Genomic DNA, 19060 nt, shown 5'->3' with positions numbered 1-19060 from the left:
ATACTATGCATGTTTTTGGTGAATGTAAAAAAAAATATATATTATAGTCATATATACCTCTGAGGACACTTTTATTTTGATAAGCTCCTCCTCCAGATTGCGGTTTGCCTCTTCATATGATGACACCATTTTCTGTGTTAACAAAAGCTCAGTCTTCAGTTTGGTAACCTCATTGCCTTTGTCACACTTATGATTGGTATGACTTGTAGTCTCCACTTCCTTTAGAGTCCTACGTTCAGTCTTAATCGTGACCTCCAGCTTCAAGACCTTTTCCTGAAGACCTCTGACCTCCTTAGCATAGGAAACAACTTGCTCGTTGAGGGATCTTGCTTCCTTTTCCTTTATTCCTAGTTTCTGCTCACTGTCTGTCAACATGTGTTTGAGCTTTGTGATCTCTTTGGAATTTTCCTTATGAATGTTTTGCAGCTGAGTAATGCTAGAGTTAAGTTGCATTTTCTCTCTGTCTAATTGAGCAATTTGAGATTTTGCTTTCAGCAGGTCATGGCTAATAGTGGTTCTCTCATTTTGCACTTGCTCCATTTTAATACAAACCTTGTCTAATTCTTGTTGAGCTTCCTGCTTTAATTTCAAAGTGCTCTCATTGAATGTTTTGGTTTGACTTGTAGTCTCCACTTCCTTTACAGTCCTATGTTCAGTCTTAATTGTGAGCTCCAGCTTCAAGACTTTTTCTTGAAGACCTCTGACTTCCTTACCATAGGAAACAACCTGCTCATTGAGGGATCTTGCTTCCTTTTCCTTTACTCTTAGTTTCTGCTCACTGTCTGTCAACATTTGTTTGAGCTTTGTGACCTCTTTTGAGTTTTCCTTATGAATGTTTTCCAGCTGAGTAATGCTAGAGTTACGTTGCATTTTCTCTGTTTCTAACTGAGCAATTTGAGATTTTGCTTTCATCAGGTCATGGCTAATAGTAGTTCTCTCATTTTTCAATTGATCCATTTTAATACGTAGCTCATTTATTTGTAGTAGATCATCCTGCTTTAACTTTAAAGTGCTCTCATTTAATGTTTTCAACTGTGTAATTTCTTGCTGGAAAAACTTGGTGTTATTCTCTGCTAATTCTGTACTGTGTGAATGTTCTCTGGGTTTCTGCTCCAATTCCAGTTTGATATGAGACTCCTGTAATGCATGCATTTGACTCATTTCCACCTGTACTAACTGCAGCTGTCTCTCATATCCCTGTTTTTGCAGTTCAAGTTTGCTTTTCAAGTCCTCCAGCATCCCTTTACAGTTCACAAGTTGGTCTTCCAGTTTCTGGGACTTCAGCAGCAGGGCTGAACTTTCTGTTTGTTTTCGCTTGACCTCCTTTTGGGCTTCTTCCAGCTTTCCCTTGAGAATGGTGAGGTCAGATGCCAATGATAGGGTTTTCTCTTTGGCTACACTTCTCTCCCTCTGAAGGACATTGATTTCCTGTTTGAAACTTGATGAAGATTTGTCAGAGCTGGCGGTGATTTCTTTTATTTTCAACCTACTCTTCTGAATATCTGCCTCAAACTCTTTGACTTTAGACTGGCTGATTTTCCCTTCCTGGGTCACTTTAATTAATTCATCTTTTGTTCTTCTCAGGGCAGAATTTGTCTCTTCAAGTTCTGCTTCCAAGGTAACAAGTTTTTGGTCAGCCGTTATCTTGTCCTGTTGAAGGGCACTAGTTTCCTGCTTCATATTCACTGTCATTTCCTCCAGCATTTGCTGACAGTTCTCAAGTTCGTCTGCCAGCTTCTGGGACTTCAGCAGCAGCGCTGAACTTTCTGTTTGCTTTCGCTTGACCTCCTTTTGGGCTTGATCCAGCTTTCCCTTGAGAATGGTGAGATCAGATGCCAATGAAAGGGTTTTCTCTTGGGCTGCGCTTCTCTCCCTCTGAAGGACAGTGATTTCCTGTTTGACAGTTGATAAGGATTTGTCAGAGCTGGCAGTGATTTCTTTCATTTTCAATCTACTCTTCTGAAGATCGGCCTCAAACTCTTTGACTTTAGACTGGCTGATTTTCCCTTCCTGGGTCACTTTAATTAATTCATCTTTTGTTCTTCTCAGGGCAGAACTCATCTCCACGAGTTCTGCTTCCAAAGTAACCAATTTTTGGTGAGAAATTATCTTGTCCTTTTGAAGGGCACGAGTTTCCTCCTTTATATTCACTGTCTTTTCCTCCAGCATCCGCTGACAGTTCTCAAGTTGGTCTTCCAGTTTCTGGGACTTCAGATGCAGGGCAGAAATTTCCGTTTGCTTTCGCTTTACCTCCTCTTCGGCTTCTTCCAGCTTTCCCTTGAGCATGGTGAGGTCAGATGCCAACGAAAGGATTTTCTCTTGGGCTATACATCTCTCCCTCTGAAGGACATTGATTTCCTGTTTGAAACTTGATGAGGATTTGTCAGAGCGGGCAGTGATTTCTTTCATTGTCAACCTACTCTTCTGAAGATCTGCCTCAAACTCTTTGACTTTAGACTGGCTGATTTTCCCTTCATGGGTCACTTTAATTAAATCATCTTTTGTTCTTCTCAGGGCAGAATTGCTTTCTTCGAGTTCTGATTCCAAGGTAACCAGTTTTTGATTAGCTACTGTCTGGTGCTTTTGAAGGGCACTAGTTTCCTGCTTCACATTCAGAGTATTATCCTCCAGCATCCGCTTACAGTTCTCAAGTTGGTCTTCCAGCATCTGCGACCTCAGCTGCAGCGCTAAACTTTCCGTTTGCTTTTGCTTGACCTCCTTTTGAGCTTGATCCAGCTTTCCCTTGAGCATGGTGAGATCAGACACCAACGAAAGGGTTTTCTCTTGGGCTGCGCTTCTCTCCCTCTGAAGGACAGTGATTTCCTGTTTGAAACTTGATGAGGATTTGTCAGAGCTGGCAGTGATTTCTTTAATTTTCAACCTACTCTTCTGAAGATCTGCCTCAAAATCTTTGACTTTAGACTGGCTGATTTTCCATTCCTGGGTCACTTTAATTAATTCATCTTTTGTTCTTTTCAGGGCAGAACTCATCTCCTTGAGTTCTGCTCCCAAAGAAACCAGTTTTTGGTGAGCCATTGTCTTGTCCTGTTGAAGGGCACTAGTTTCCAGCTTCATATTCACTGTCTTTTCCTCCAGCATCTGCTGACACTTCTCAAGTTGGTCTTCCAGTTTCTGGGACTTCAGCAGCAGGGCTGAACTTTCCATTTGCTTTTGCTTGCTCTCTTGTTGGGCTTCTTCCAGCTTTCCCTTGAGCATGGTGAGATCAGACACCAACGAAAGGGTTTTCTCTTGGGCTGCGCTTCTCTCCCTCTGAAGGACAATTATCTCCTGTTTGAAAGTTAATGAGGATTTGTCAGAGCTGGCAGTGATTTCTTTAATTTTCAACCTACTCTTCTGAAGATCGGCCTCAAAATCTTTGACTTTAGACTGGCTGATTTTCCATTCCTGGGTCACTTTAATTAATTCATCTTTTGTTCTTTTCAGGGCAGAACTCATCTCCTTGAGTTCTGCTCCCAAAGAAACCAGTTTTTGGTGAGCCATTGTCTTGTCCTGTTGAAGGGCACTAGTTTCCAGCTTCATATTCACTGTGTTTTCCTCCAGCATCTGCTGACACTTCTCAAGTTGGTCTTCCAGTTTCTGGGACTTCAGCAGCAGGGCTGAACTTTCCATTTGCTTTTGCTTGCTCTCTTGTTGGGCTTCTTCCAGCTTTCCCTTGAGCATGGTGAGATCAGACACCAACGAAAGGGTTTTCTCTTGGGCTGCGCTTCTCTCCCTCTGAAGGACAATTATCTCCTGTTTGAAAGTTAATGAGGATTTGTCAGAGCTGGCAGTGATTTCTTTAATTTTCAACCTACTCTTCTGAAGATCGGCCTCAAAATCTTTGAGTTTAGACTGGCTGATTTTCCCTTCCTGGGTCACTTTAATTAATTCATCTTTTGTTCTTTTCAGGGCAGAACTCATCTCCTTGAGTTCTGCTCCCAAAGAAACCAGTTTTTGGTGAGCCATTGTCTTGTCCTGTTGAAGGGCACTAGTTTCCAGCTTCATATTCACTGTCTTTTCCTCCAGCATCCGCTGACAGTTCTCAAGTTGGTCTTCCAGTTTCTGGGACTTCAGCAGCAGGGCTGAACTTTCCATTTGCTTTTGCTTTACCTCCTGTTGGGCTTCTTCCAGCTTTCCCTTGAGCATGGTGAGATCAGACACCAACGAAAGAGTTTTCTCTTGGGCTGCACTTCTCTCCCTCTGAAGGACAATGATTTCCTGTTTGAAAGTTAATGAGGATTTGTCAGAGCTGGCAGTGATTTCTTTAATTTTCAACCTACTCTTCTGAAGGTCTGCCTCAAAATCTTTGACTTTAGACTGGCTTAATTTCCCTTCCTGGGTCACTTTAATTAATTCATCTTTTGTTCTTCTCAGGGCAGAACTCATCTCCTTGAGTTCTGCTCCCAAAGAAACCAGTTTTTGGTGAGCCATTGTCTTGTCCTGTTGAAGGGCACTAGTTTCCTGCTTCACATTCACTGTCTTTTCCTCCAGTATCCGCTGACAGTTCTCAAGTTGATCTTCCAGCTTCTGGGATCTCAGCTGGAGTGCTGAACTTTCCGTTTGCTTTCGCTTTACCTCCTCTTCGGCTTCTTCCAGCTTTCCCTTGAGCATGGTGAGGTCAGATGCCAATGAAAGGGTTTTCTCTTGGGTTGCGTTTCTCTCCCTCTGAAGAACATTAATTTCCTGTTTGAAACTTGATGAGGATTTGTCCGAGCTGGCAGTGATTTCTTTAATTTTCAACTTACTCTTCTGAAGATCTGCCTCGAACTCTTTGACTTTAGACTGGCTGATTTTCCATTCCTGGGTCACTTTAATTAATTCATCTTTTGTTCTTCTCAGGGTAGAACTCATCTCCTTGAGTTCTGCTCCCAAAGAAACCAGTTTTTGGTGAGCCATTGTCTTGTCCTTTTGAAGGGCACTAGTTTCCTGCTTCACGTTCACTGTCTTTTCCTCCAGCATCCGCTGACAGTTCTCAAGTTGATCATCCAGCTTCTGGGACCTCAGCTGGAGTGCTGAACTTTCCGTTTGCTTTCGCTTTACCTCCTCTTCGGCTTCTTCCAGCTTTCCCCTGAGAATGGTGAGATCAGATGCCAATGAAAGGGTTTTCTCTTGGGCTGTGCTTCTCTCCCTCTGAAGAACATTGATTTCCTGTTTGAAACTTAATGAGGATTTTTCAGAGCTGGCAGTGATTTCTTTAATTTTCAACCTACTCTTCTGAAGATCTGCCTCGAACTCTTTGACTTTAGACTGGCTGATTTTCCCTTCCTGGGTCACTTTCATTAATTCATCTTTTGTTCTTCTCAGGGCAGAACTCATCTCCTTGAGTTCTGCTCCCAAAGAAACCAGTTTTTGGTGAGCCATTGTCTTGTCCTGTTGAAGGGCACTAGTTTCCTGCTTCACATTCACTGTCTTTTCCTCCAGCATCCGCTGACAGTTCTCAAGTTGATCTTCCAGCTTCTGGGACCTCAGCTGGAGTGCTGCACTTTCCGTTTGCTTTCGCTTTACCTCCATTTCGGCTTCTTCCAGCTTTCCCTTGAGCATGGTGAGGTCAGATGCCAATGAAAGGGTTTTCTCTTGGGCTGCGCTTCTCTCCCTCTGAAGAACATTGATTTCCTGTTTGAAACTTAATGAGGATTTGTCAGAGCTGGCAGTGATTTCTTTCATTTTCAATCTACTCTTCTGAAGATCTGCCTCAAACTCTTTGACTTTAGACAGGCTGAACTTCCCTTCCTGGGTCACTTTATTTAATTCATCTTTGGTTCTTCTCAGGGCAGAACTCATCTCCTTGAGTTCTGCTACCAAAGTAACCACTTTTTGTTCAGCCATTGTCTTGTCCTTATGAAGGGCACTAGTTTCCAGCTTCATATTCACTGTCTTTTCCTCCAGCATCCGCTGACAGTTCTCAAGTTGGTCTTCCAGTTTCTGGGACTTCAGCAGCAGGGCTGAACTTTCCGTTTGCTTTCGCTTGACCTCCTCTTCGGCTTCTTCCAGCTTTCCTTTCAGCAAGGTGAGATCAGACGCCAATGAAAGGGTTTTCTCTTGGGCTGCGCTTCTCTCCCTCTGAAGGACAGTGATTTCCTGTTTGAAAGTTGATGAGGATTTGTCAGAGCTGGCGGTGATTTCTTTCATTTTCATCGTACTCTTCTGAAGGTCTGCTTCAAACCTTTTGATTTTAGACAGGCTGATTTTCCCTTCCTGGGTCACTTTAATTAATTCATCTTTTGTTCTTCTCAGGGCAGAATTGCTCTCCTCAAGTTCTGCTTCCAAGGTAACCAGTTTTTGTTGAGCCATTGCCTTGTCCTTTTGAAGGGCACTAGTTTCCTGCTTCATATTCACTGTCTTTTCCTCCAGCATCTGCTTACAGTTCTCAAGTTCATCCTCTAGCTTCTGGGACCTCAGCTGGAGTGCTGAACTTTCCGTTTGCTTTCGCTTTACCTCCTTTTGGGCTTGTTCCAGCTTTCCCTGGAGCATGGTGAGATCAGACACCAACGAAAGGGTTTTCTCTTGGGCAGCGCTTCTCTCCCTCTGAAGGACAATGATTTCCTGTTTAAAACTTGATGAGGATTTGTCAGAGTTGGCAATGATTTCTTTCATTTTCAACCTACTCTTCTGAATATCTGCCTCGAACTCTTTGACTTTAGACTGGCTGATTTTCCCTTCCTGGGTCACTTTCATTAATTCATAGTTTGTTTTTCTCAGGGCAGAATTCACCTCCTCAAGTTCTGCTTCCAAGATAACCAGTTTTTGGTGAGCCATTGTCTTGTCCTTTTGAAGGGCACTAGCTTCCTGCGTCACATTGACTGTCTTTTCCTCCAGCATCCGCTGACAGTTCTCAAGTTGATCTTCCAGCTTCTGGGACTTCAGCTGCAGGGCAGAACTTTCTGTTTGCTTTCGCTTTACCTCCTTTTCGGCTTCTTCCAGCTTTCCCTTGAGCATGGTGAGGTCAGATGCCAATGAAAGGGTTTTCTCTTGGGCTGCGCTTCTCTCCCTCTGAAGAACATTGATTTCCTGTTTGAAACTTGAAGAGGATTTGTCAGAGCTGGCGGTGATTTCTTTTATTGTCAGCATACTCTTCTGAAGATCGGCCTCAAACTTTTTGACTTTAGACTGGCTGATTTTCCATTCCTGGGTCACTTTAATTAATTCATCTTTCGTTCTTTTCAGGGCAGAATTCCTCTCCTCGAGTCCTGCTTCCAAGGTAACCCGTTTTTGGTCAGCCATTGCCTTGTCCTTTTGAAGGGCACTAGTTTCCTGCTTCATATTCACTGTATTTTCCTCCAGCATCCGCTGACAGTTCTCAAGTTGATCTTCCAGCTTCTGGGACTTCAGCTGCAGGGCAGAACTTTCTGTTTGCTTTCGCTTTACCTCCTTTTCGGCTTCTTCCAGCTTTCCCTTGAGCATGGTGAGGTCAGATGCCAATGAAAGGGTTTTCTCTTGGGCTGCGCTTCTCTCCCTCTGAAGGACAGTGACTTCCTGTTTGAAACTTGAAGAGGATTTGTCAGAGTCGGCAATGATTTCTTTCATTTTCAACCTACTCTTCTGAAGATCTGCCTCAAACTCTTTGACTTTAGACTGGCTGATTTTCCCTTCCTGGGTCACATTAATTAATTCATAGTTTGTTCTTCTCAGGGCAGAATTCAACTCCTCAAGTTCTGCTTCCAAGGTAACCACCCTCTGTTCAGCTATTGTCTTTTCCTTTTGAAGGGCACTAGTTTCCTGCTTCATATTCACTGTAATTTCCTCCAGCATCCTCTTGCAGTTCTTAAGTTGGTCTTCCAGCTTCTGAGACTTCAGCAGCAGGGCTGAACTTTCCGTTTGCTTTCGCTTGACCTCCTCTTGGGATTGTTCAAACTTTGCATTGAGCATGGTGAGGTCAAATTCCAACGAAAGGATTTTCTCTTCGGCTGTGCTTCTCTCCCTCTGAAGAACAGTGATTTCCTGTTTGAAAGTTGATGAGGATTTGTCAGAGCTGGCAGTGATTTCTTTCATTATCAACCTACTCTTCTGAAGATCTGCCTCAAACGCTTCGACTTTAGACTGGCTGATTTTCCCTTCCTGGGTCACTTGAATTAATTCATCTTTTGTTCTTCTCAGGGCAGAACTCATATCTTCAAGTTCTGCTTCCAAGGTAACCAGTTTTTGGTGAGCCATTGTCTTGTCCTTTTGAAGGGCACTAGTTTCGTGCTTCATATTCACTGTCATTTCTTCCACCATCCGCTTACAATTCTCAAGTTGGTCTTCCAGCATCTGCGACCTCAGCTGCAGGGCTGAACTTTCCGTTTGCTTTTGTTTGACCTCCTTTTGGGCTTGTTCCAGCTTTCCCTTGAGCATGGTGAGATCAGACCCCAACAAAATGGTTTTCTCTTGGGCTGCATTTCTCTCCCTCTGAAGGACAATGATTTCCTGTTTGAAACTTGATGAGGATTTGTCAGAGCTGGCAGTCATTTCTTTCATTGTCAATCTACTCTTCTGAAGATCTGCTTCAAACTCTTTGACTTTAGACTGGCTGATTTTTCCTTCCTGGGTTACTTTAATTAATTCATCTTTTGTGCTTCTCAGGGCAGACCTCATTTCCTCGAGTTCTGCTTTCAAGGTAACCAGTTTATGGTCAGCCATTGTCTTGTCTCTTTGAAGGGCAATTATTTCCTGCTTCATATTTGCTATCATTATTTCAGAACTTCCAGTGATTCCTTTCATACTCTGCTTGCATTGCAAAAGCTCCCCCTCCAATGCCTTTACTTTAGCCAGATACCTCTGGCCCTCATTTGACTCATTCTGCAGCTCTCCCATTGCCTTCTTCAGTTTGATGTTCAGATCATTCACTTCACCCTTTTGCTCTTGGACTGTCTTATTGGCCAAATTCCTCTCAGTGCCAACAGAGCTAAGCTCAGACTTTAGATTCATGATTTCCTTCTCGTAGTTGTTGAGGTTCAAGCTGATAGCTTTGTTTTTCTGCTGGAGTTCAGCTGTTCTCTTCACCTCCTCATTGTAGTCCCTCAGTTTGATCTGAAGCTCATGGGACATCTGAGATTTCTTCAGCAGTTCCTCCTCAATGACTTTCACCTGAGATTTGGTGCCATCCACCTGAGACTTTAATATGTTGATTTGCTGGTCTTTGATTTCAGTTTCCATGGTGATCTTCTCGAGTTGAGCTCTCATCTTCTGCATGTTGACTTCCATCTCCATGTTGACCTTCTTAAGCTCATCTACTTTTTTCTGCAGTTGCACAACCACCATTCCACCTTTCTGAAGTTCCGCTTCCAGGTTTTTAGATTTGAGTTGTACATCCTGTTCAGATCTTGTCTTTATGTTGGATTCTTCCTTGGTTTTTTGAAGCTGTTGTTTCCAGTTCTCACTCTCACTTTTCAGTGATTTTACCATTTGTTCAGAGAATGATTTTTCTCGTTGTAATGACTCCACACTGACCTTAAGACTTATGACCTCATTGTCTAATGACACATTCATTCTCGTCAGTTCATTGATCTTGAACATCAACTGGTCTGCCTCAGCCTGTTTGGAGGCCAGCTCTTCCTCTAAACATTGCATCTTGTGACTACTTTCCTGTTCCCTGGAGTTCCTCTGGAGCAGTTTTCCTTGGTTGAGCTTTAACTGTTTTTTCAGGCCTTCAACTTCTGTCATGTGGAAAATAGCTTTCTGTTCCAATAAAGACTTATCCCTCTGGAGAGATTTGATTTGCTCTTGAAAGACATGGATTGATTTTCTCAGCTCTGAAGATTCCTGTCTGAGCTCCTCTGACTTTTGTCTCATGCTGCTTCTATCCGATTCCATGTCCAGCTGAAGTTTCTTCAACCTGGTATTGGCATCGTCCAAAAGCTCTTTGAATTGTTGCGCTTTCTCCTCTGCTATCTTTTTATGCACCAGCACAGTGTTCAGCTCTGACTTAAGTGTCTTGATTTCGGTCTCGGCTGTTTTCCTCGCCATGGCCAGCTCCTCCTGTTTCTGCTGCAGGACTTCTGCCTCAACCTCTGCATGGATCGTCTGGATGCTGTTGGTGGAAGAGGAATGTTGCATCCTCTGCAGTGTGCGATTGTGCTCCTCAAGATCCTGAACGTCGCTGTTCTTCCTCTTCAAGTGGTCCTCCAATTTTTTACGGGCCAGGGTGCTCTCCTCGATGTTCATCTTCAGCATACGAAGACTCTCCTCAAGAGTAGACCGTTTGGCTTCTGACTGCTGGACCAGCTGTCGTGCGTTACTTAACTCTTGCTCAATGGCTGCTTTGCCCTTCACAACCATGTCTAGTTCTGCCCAGTACTGCTGGGCCTCATTCTCGGCCTTAGACTTCTGGAGGGTAAGGTCCTCTATGGTACTTTTTTGCGTCTTTACCTCTCTCTGTAGACTGGTCAACTGGGTTGTTCTGTCAGCCAATGAGGTCTCCAGTTCTTGTACCTGCTGCTGAAGCTGTCCAATCACCTCCTCCCCTGCTACCTTTTGGAGCTCCCAGCTCTCTGTCCAGGTGATGTACTCTGTCTTTTCTGATTCTTTCCTATTCTACAATGCAAAAAAGAACAAGTCATGCACTACCTCATACTTAAAAGGAAAACTCCACCCAAAAACACTGTTTTTGTATTTGTTTCATTAGTCCATTGTTTTTATAGTCCCAAAATGTTTTGCATGTCAGCAGTCAAGTTTTCAAGATATGTAACTTTCAAAATACAGAAATACGGCCTGTATGATGCATGTTGCAGTGTGTAACATTTTTGTATTTTGGAAGTTACACATCTTGAAAGTTACATATCTTGAAGACTTGATCGCTGACATGAAAAACATTCAACAATGGACTAATGAAACAAATAGGGTCAAATGGGTCTTTGGGTGGAGTTTTCCTTTAACATTGAAATAAAGTGAAAGTTGTGTTTATGGTATGGTTATTCTAACATGCTTACCAAAGTAAGGATTGTTGCAGTGTTGTTAATTGTCCCAAAGAAATGCCACCATGAGAGAATGTTTCAGATTCAATGAGAGAGAGGAGACAGCTTCTTCCTCCAAAGAGAAGTCACCATCACCAGCAATGATACAAAAGAATGTCTCTTTGTATCAGCATTACAGCTGCGTACGACACCATATCGCATGATTTGTCTTAAACAAAGCAAAACATCTACATTCATCAGCGCTGAATGAATGACACACAGCAGTGAAGAGAAATAAACCCTTTGAGTTGAAGCGTCATGTTTATGGCTTTAAAGGTGAGGTTCCTATTAATTTAATATGGCTGGGAGCAAACCCTCTTAACACAATAATGTGAGGGGGGAAAAAAGGCAGTTCAAAGTATGCACAGCGATTTGCGCATTGTAAATCTAATATTTCACCAATCCCCTACCTCTTCGCCTTCTGTTCTCTTCAACGTCTCACTGGCAAACTTTACATACTGCGTCATGGAGGTGACTACAGCCGTGTAGCGAGTTCGGAGGTCCATGAACTGAGGTGGGGGCAGAAAACAAGGGTCACTTTCTTTAGCACACCCAACACACTCAGCACCTTGTTTACTACTGTTCCATTCTAACCTCCTGAACGATGGCATCAGCTGAGTTCTGCATCCTCCGTCTCTTGAGCGGGGACTTGTGCTGTGAGTCAACCATTGCTCTGTAGGTCATCAGCTGTAGCTCATAATCCTGACAGCAGATTAGGGAATATTACGCTGGTGTTCAAGTGCTCTTCATGCAGACATATCATATCAGGTCAAAACTGTTACAGAGATAACTTACTTTAGCGCCAGATGAGTACTGCTCTGAGTACTTTTGGCATTCATCAATTCTGCTCTGCTTATGTTCCATTTCTGCAACAAGGACCTTCTGTTGGTTGAGCAGCTCAGCAAGCGCCTTGCTGTCCTCTGGCTGGTTCTCCTGGGTCTTGAGCTGAGCAGCCTCCATCTCTCCGACCCAGTCATTTAGACTGCTGTAGGAGTCTTTGTAGTACTTCAGAGATTTACTGATGCCCTCTAGGTCCCGAAGTCTGAAGCAGATATCACACATACAGTGAACAATAAGTGTTTCTCACTACTTATTACTGGTGTATGGAATCAAATCTGTCCCTAAACATTTGAGTTGACCTGAAAACACTAACCTGCTGTCAATTTGGATGTGGACATTGTGCCACCTCTCTCCCAGCTGGTCAGCCTTCTCTTTGTGCCAGTCCAGGTCAAAGTCCCGCTCGTTGTGAGCCTTGAACATGTGGTCACTGATGCCACGGGCCTTTTGCAGCCCATCCTCCAGGTCATGGAAGACGTCCCGCTGTTCGTCAATCTCTGAGCGCCATTGCTAAAATATAGTAGAGGAAAGACGTGGCTCAACATCAATCATAGCATGATAGTGGCTCTCGAGGACTGGGTTCTGCAAAATAACAATTTATCTCCAGCAATCATTTTGCCAACCATACAGAGAAAACCAAAAGATTGAATAGGATATATTACTATATTAAATGTTAAACTACTACAGAGGGAGCTTACCTTGAGTGTGCTGACAACTGTGTCAATGGACTTCAGGTCAGAGTTCACAGCGTCTTCCTCAGAAAGTTTGGCCTCAAAGAGCTTCACTAGAGCCTCTGCATTCTGGCTGTGCCTCACCACCAAGCTCACCGTCTTCAGCCTGCAGAGACACCATAGAGACAGTGTAACGTTATCTATATCAGCATTTTGCAGTGCATCTATGAAGTCCTTGTAAAGGGTTTATGAAGGCTTCATGAAAACTTTAAAGTTGCATTTGAAGTGGGACCATAAAAAAATAATTGCAAATGCCTTGTTGATTTTGAATGTGCTGAGCATATTCTAGCCCTGCACTGAGGAGGACCATAACAGTGTCTGTGCCCACTTACTTCTCCAGGTAGATGGAAGACATGGAGTAAACCTGGCTCATGCTCTGGATGAGGACGTTGAGGTCAGAGGAGAGGGCGGGGACAGAGGGAGAGGCTGTGGCCTGTCTGAGGAATGTCTCACACTTCTCCTTCATGGTCTCCAGATCCTCCATTAGCTGATCCAGCTCTGCCTTCTTCTTCTGCAAGGGACGAATTTGGAGGAGTTAAGTCAATATGAACAGATCACACCTGGGTCAAATACATACAGCACAGTACATTAAACACTTCACAATTTAGGTGTACTTGGTTTGTCTTGAAGTTCACACATGATATTATTCTGTTGGTCTCATTGTACCTGGAAAAGTAAATCAAGCACAGATGTATTTGACCCATGTCTGGAAAAGATATGATGAATAGATGTGTAAGACAGAGAGATACAGTCTGAATAGTGAGTTGTAATATGACAGAGTGATGATACAGTCTGAATAGTGAGTTGTAATATGACAGAGTGATGATACAGTCTGAATAGTGAGTTGTAATATGACAGAGTAATGATACAGTCTGAATAGTGAGTTGTAATATGACAGAGTGATGATACAGTCTGAATAGTGAGTTGTAATATGACAGAGTAATGATACAGTCTGAATAGTGAGTTGTAATATTTATCTATTTTTATTTTATTTTACCTTTATTTAACTAGGCAAGTCAGTTAAGAACAAATTCTTATTTTCAATGACGGCCTAGGAACAGTGGGTTAACTGCCTGTTCAGGGGCAGAACGACAGATTTGTACATGATACATGAGTTGATGATAGTGAGTTGTAATATGACAGAGTGATGATACAGTCTAAACAGTGAGTTGTTGCCCTACCTCTTGCTCTGTGATGCGCAGGATACTCTGCTCCAGGTCGTCTCTGTCCAGTGGGGTGCGGATCTGCCGGATCAGGTGCTCCTCCTGAGCCTCCAGACGCATGCGGAAGTTACGCACCTCAGAGATATACAGGTTGTACACAGACTCCTCATGTTCCTCTGTTCAACACAAGACCACAGAATGAGTAACAACCTCTGTTCAAGACAAGACCACAGAATGAGTAACAACCTCTGTTCAACACAAGACCATAGAATGAGTAACAACCAAACGACGAGAGGACACAAGTCTAAGGACAAGTCTAAGTGTCCAAACACTTGGGATTTTTCTCAGTCACTGGTCTACTGCAAGCTGTATAACAGTAACATTAGTAAACAATCTAAATGAATATGTACTGTATTCAGAAACTATTCACACCCCTTAACTTTTTCCACATTTTGTTACGTTACAGCCTCATTCGAAAATGGATGAAATACCCCAAAATCCTCATCAATCTACACACAATATCTCACAATGACAAAGCAAAAACAGGTATTTATAAATTTGAGCAAATGTATAAAAAAAAACAGAAATACTTTATTTACATAAGTATTCAGACCCTTCGCTATGAGACTCGAAATTGAGCTAAGGTGCATCCTGTTTCCATTGATAATCCTTAAAATGTTTCTACATCTTGATTGGAGTCCACATGTGGTAAATTCAATTGACTGGACATGATTTGGAAAGGCACACATCTGTCTATATAATGTCCCACAGTTGACAGTGCATGTCAAAGCAGAAACCAAGCCATGAGGTCGAAGGAATTGTCAGTAGAGCTCCGAGACAGGATTGTGTCGAGGCACAGATCTGGGGAAGGATACCAAAACATGTACGCAGCATTGAAGGTCCCCAAGAACACAGTGGTCTCCATCATTCTTAAATGGAAGTAGTTTGGAACCACCAATCCTCTTCCTAGAGCTGGACGCCCGGCCAAACTGAGCAATTCCGGGGGAGAAGGCCCTTGGTCAGGGAGGTGACCAAGAACCCATACGGTCACTCTGAAAGAGCTCCAGAGTACCTCTGTGGAGATGGGAGAAAATTCCAGAAGGACAACCATCTCTGCAGCACTCCACCAATCAGGCCTGGTAGAATGGCCAGACAGAAGCCACTCCTCAGTAAATGGCACATGACAGCCTGCTTGGAGTTTGCCAAAAGGCACATAAAGACTCGAAGTCCATGAGAAACAGAATTCTCTGTTCTGATGAAACCAAGATTGAACTCTTTGGCTTGAATGCCAAGCGTCATGTTTGGAGGAAACCTGACACCATCCCTATGGTGAAGCATGGTGGTGGTAGCATCATGTTTTTCAGCGGCAGGGACTGGGAAACTAGTCAGGATCGAGGGAAAGATGAACGGAGCAAAGTACAGAGATATTCTTGATGAAAACCTGCTCCAGAGCGCTCAGGACCTCAGACTGGGGTGAAAGTTCACCTTCCAACAGGACAACGACCCTAAGCACACAGCCAAGACAACACAGGAGTTGCTTCGGGACAAGTCTCTGAATGTCCTTGAGTGGCCCAGCCAGAGCCCGGACTTGAACCCAATGAAACCTCTCTGGAGAGACATGAAAATATCTGTGCAGCAACGCTCCCCATCCTTGAGAGGATCTGCAGAGAAGAATGGTAGAAACTCCCCAAATACAGGGGTGCCAAGCTTGTAGCGTCATACCCAAGAAGACGCGAGGCTGTAATCGCTGCCAAATGTGCTTCAAAAAGGACTGGGTAAAGGGTCTGAATACTTATGTAAATGTCATATTTCAGTTTTCTATTTGTAATACATTTGCAGAAATGTCATTATGGGGTATTGTGCATAGATTGATGAGGGGGAAAACTCCTTAATCCATTTTAGAATAAGGCTGTAACGTAACAAAATTTGAAAAAAGTCAGGGGGTCTGAATACTGTATATAATTCAAAACACTTCTCTCCCGGACATAGCAGAGAGAGTGTGAAATTAATTAACGAAGTTTAGTTAACGAATCATGAAATTAGTTAACGAATCATGAAAACTACTGTATTAATCTCTGGCACCATTAATCAAATCTGGCACCATTATTGTAAAGTGTTTACAAACAATCTGCATATTATTTATTAATTATGCTGATTAATTGGTGGGCAATCAAGCAAATCAACACCTCCCTAATGTCCTCTGCAGGAGATTCCACTACCTGTGGTGACATAAGACCAAGTATCTAAACAGACATAATTGCAAGATCAGGGGAAACATATAGGGAAAATGTAGTCACACCCAGACACACGCATCAGTACGCCCACACACACAAACACACCCTTTCCTACAGTTCTGGCCATGTGGACCCTGGCAGGTTCAAACATAATTCCAAAATATATTAGCTTTATGCCTAATAGTTTTAAAGAACCATCTGTTTGCCTCGAGGACTGCTGCCAAAACATGTACCAGCGAGCTTCTGAGTAGAAGTTAGCTAATAGTTTAGCCTTGCTGCAGACTAGCTTAGCTTAGCCTTGCCTTTCTCTGTAGACTAGCTTAATTTAGCCTCTCTCTGCATATTAGCTTAGTTTAGCCTTGCCTCTCTCTGCAGACAAGCTTAGCCTTGCCTCTCTCTGCAGACTAGTTTAGCTTAGCCTCTCTCTGCAGACTATCTTAGTTCAACCTTGCCTCTCTCTGCAGACTTGAGCAGCTCCTCGTAGTACTCCTTGCAGGTCAACACCTCCCTCTCTAGCTGGGAACAGTCTGCCATTGTGAACACCTCCGACTCCTCGCTGTCCTCCAGGAAGTCCTCAAAGTGGGACTGCAGGTTGCTAAGGACCTGCTGGTGCTCACCTGGCAACATGGTCTTAATCTGGGGAGAACAGGGGAAAACACATGAGACAGTCCCATACCTGGAAACCTTCTAGAATGTTCTCTGAAAATGTACAGTCAGCACCAACTATAATGATGAAATGACAGGTAGGGTCGGTGAGTATAGGAAACACTAGGCTTAATAACAGTAATCACTCTCTTTCTTATGAAGACCAAAATCAGTAGAAGATGCATAATTATACCTTTATCACTTTAAGTGTTGCTAATGGGGTAGAAGTTGATTAAGTAGATAAGACTCTAGAAGTTGATTAAGTAGATAAGTGTAAACGTACTGAGGACACGTTCCAGTTGCGGATGGCTTTGACGTCCGCCATCAGGTAGTGCCAGGAGACCACGCTCTTCATGTTGATGTGCGAGTGGTGCCACAGAGTCAGGACATTCTGGTACAGCTGCTCAATTCTGCTGGCCTGGTCCACAGCCTCCTTGTTGGGTGGAGGCACAGTGAAGCAGACAGAGGGCACCATGGCCTCATTGCCAGACGGACTGATCACCTTCCACTTGGCCCGGTGAGAGTTACTGGCCAGGACACACTCATCATCCTTATAGATGGTGATCTAGGAGTGAGATGAAGTGAGACATGACAAATCAAAATGACTACAATTTGACTCTGAAATCCAAATCATCTCAAAGTATCAAACTTTTGATCCGCTATCTAAATAAACATCCCTGCAGTTAACATGGCTAAACATGTTCCTTAGAGACCTCAATGTACATCTTGTTACTACAGAAGATAAGTTTGACAACTCAATGTAAAGTATGCAACTTGTGATGAACTACTTGAATACATAGAAAACAGACAGTAGGACACAGGGGCGCAACTTTGGTTTTAGAATTGGGGGGGTACATAATTTGTTTTTATATATATATTTTTTATCCAGTTGGATAAACACTCCAAACAGCCCACCCGGCCTCTCGGATGCGTCCGCATGGTCCTAAGCCTCGTTTTGTATCACTGCCCCGTCCCCCCCGTCCCCAGTAAAAGTTGCGCCCCTGGTAGCACATACATGTATCTCTAACAAGAGACTCAAATAGCACCTCTATTTGTCGGTAGTCACAGATGGCTTTGACGGGTATGGAAGACCTGATAGGGGTGTCTGGGGTTCTGGGCTTGAGCTGGACGATGGTCTTGGCCTTGCCCACCAACCCAGCCACTGTGCTGCGGTACTGGAGGAGCTGCTCCTTCTCATCCTGGGGACAGACAGACCACACCCATGTTCCAGCATCAGTCAAACACACAGGTGGATTATGATACTTCACCAGTTCAGCATAAGCAGAATTCCCTCGCAGGGATAGTTAGTTAATGTTTAATGGTGGGGGTATTCATTTGGAACCTCTAGGAATCCATAATTGGATTTCTGACCATGTGAGTCTTTGGGATTGGTCTATGTGTCTGATTTAACAACATATTTTGGGAATGCCAGCTTACCATGGACTCCTGGATGTGATCCTCCAGCTTGTGTACGCTGCTTGTCCGATCACAGCCATACTTTCTCTGGATGTCACCTTGCAGGCTCTTCAGGTAGTCCATGGACTCTTTGGCATCATTGAAAAACTGTATGGGAGTGAGGAAAGGAGATCAGATGAGCTTTTTGCAACTAGCAGGCCTTTATCCATTTGTTTGAGGAAAACAGATAACTCACCTCGAAATAGACTGTGTTGTCTTTCAGGTGCTGCTCCACACAAGAGCAGAGCTGTAGAATCCAGCTCCACTGGGTCTGCATGGCTGCTCTATATGCCTAGAGGATTCCACACAGAAACATGTTACAATTAAAAATACCCTATGATTGTTCTTCTAGGAACAAGTTAGTGAAGCAATTGAAATGTTGTGTATGACACTATTGAGCACCAACGCATATTTAGCTGAAAATGAGTAATCATATTTATATTTGAATGGACAAATTACCACACAATCTAACTGATTCATCATTTAAAAAATGTTGTATTTACACTAAAGAAGTGTATATCAAAAGGTTATGGAGTGGTTATGTGACATCTGTAAACACAGACAGGGCTTACTTCAATAGTTAGCCTGGCAGGGTGGTTCTCCTGCAGAAGGTTCTCTGCATTATCCTGCACAGACTTGATTACCTTCTCCTTGTCGTCCAACTCTCTCATCAGATCCTACAGAGACAGAGACAGAGACAGAGATAGAAAGAGAGAGACAGAAACAGAAAGAGACAGAGACAGAGAGAGACAGACAGAGAGACAGCAGAGAGAGACAGAGACAGAGAGAGAGACCATGACAGAGAGCGAGACAGAGAGAGAGACAGAGAGAGACAGAGAGAGAGAGAGAGACCGGGACAGAGAGAGAGACAGAGAGGGAGACAGAGAGAGAGACAGAGACAGACAGAGAGAGACAGAGAGACAGAGTCAGACAGAGGCAGAGAGAGACAGGGACAGCGAGAGACAAAGAGAGGCAGAGAGAGAGAGAAAGAGAGAGAGAGAGAGAGAGAGAGAGAGAGAGAGAGCGAGAGAGAGAGAGAAACACCCGAGATGTCACACCACGTCCTT

At 43.5% G+C, this 19060-nt stretch overlaps 1 protein-coding gene across 7 annotated transcripts in view; it reads right to left on the bottom strand.

Annotated features, from left to right (window-relative positions):
* LOC110502687 (dystonin) overlaps positions 1-19060 on the bottom strand; it is a 197974-nt gene that overhangs the window by 89776 nt on the left and 89138 nt on the right. For 5 of the 7 annotated variants that reach the window (XM_090217232.1, XM_090217235.1, XM_090217236.1 and 2 more), the window contains 13 exons: positions 18566-18670; positions 18190-18285; positions 17976-18101; positions 17585-17737; positions 16822-17103; positions 16346-16529; positions 13678-13835; positions 12829-13007; positions 12464-12602; positions 12082-12275; positions 11724-11970; positions 11523-11630; positions 11339-11437 (listed from right to left, as the gene is read on the bottom strand). In XM_090217232.1, the coding sequence (XP_090073358.1) occupies positions 11339-11437; positions 11523-11630; positions 11724-11970; positions 12082-12275; positions 12464-12602; positions 12829-13007; positions 13678-13835; positions 16346-16529; positions 16822-17103; positions 17585-17737; positions 17976-18101; positions 18190-18285; positions 18566-18670 (2070 nt within the window). Of the gene's footprint in view, positions 1-57; positions 10510-11338; positions 11438-11522; positions 11631-11723; positions 11971-12081; positions 12276-12463; positions 12603-12828; positions 13008-13677; positions 13836-16345; positions 16530-16821; positions 17104-17584; positions 17738-17975; positions 18102-18189; positions 18286-18565; positions 18671-19060 lie in introns of all 7 variants that reach the window. The other 2 variants (XR_016491040.1, XM_090217231.1) reach the window with 2 other exon arrangements.

This window comes from Oncorhynchus mykiss, chromosome 23 (assembly GCF_057628025.1).
Source record: "Oncorhynchus mykiss isolate SJ-2025 chromosome 23, ASM5762802v1, whole genome shotgun sequence".
Taxonomy (NCBI): Eukaryota; Metazoa; Chordata; class Actinopteri; order Salmoniformes; family Salmonidae; genus Oncorhynchus; species Oncorhynchus mykiss.
This window is presented reverse-complemented; position numbering and strand designations above follow the sequence as displayed.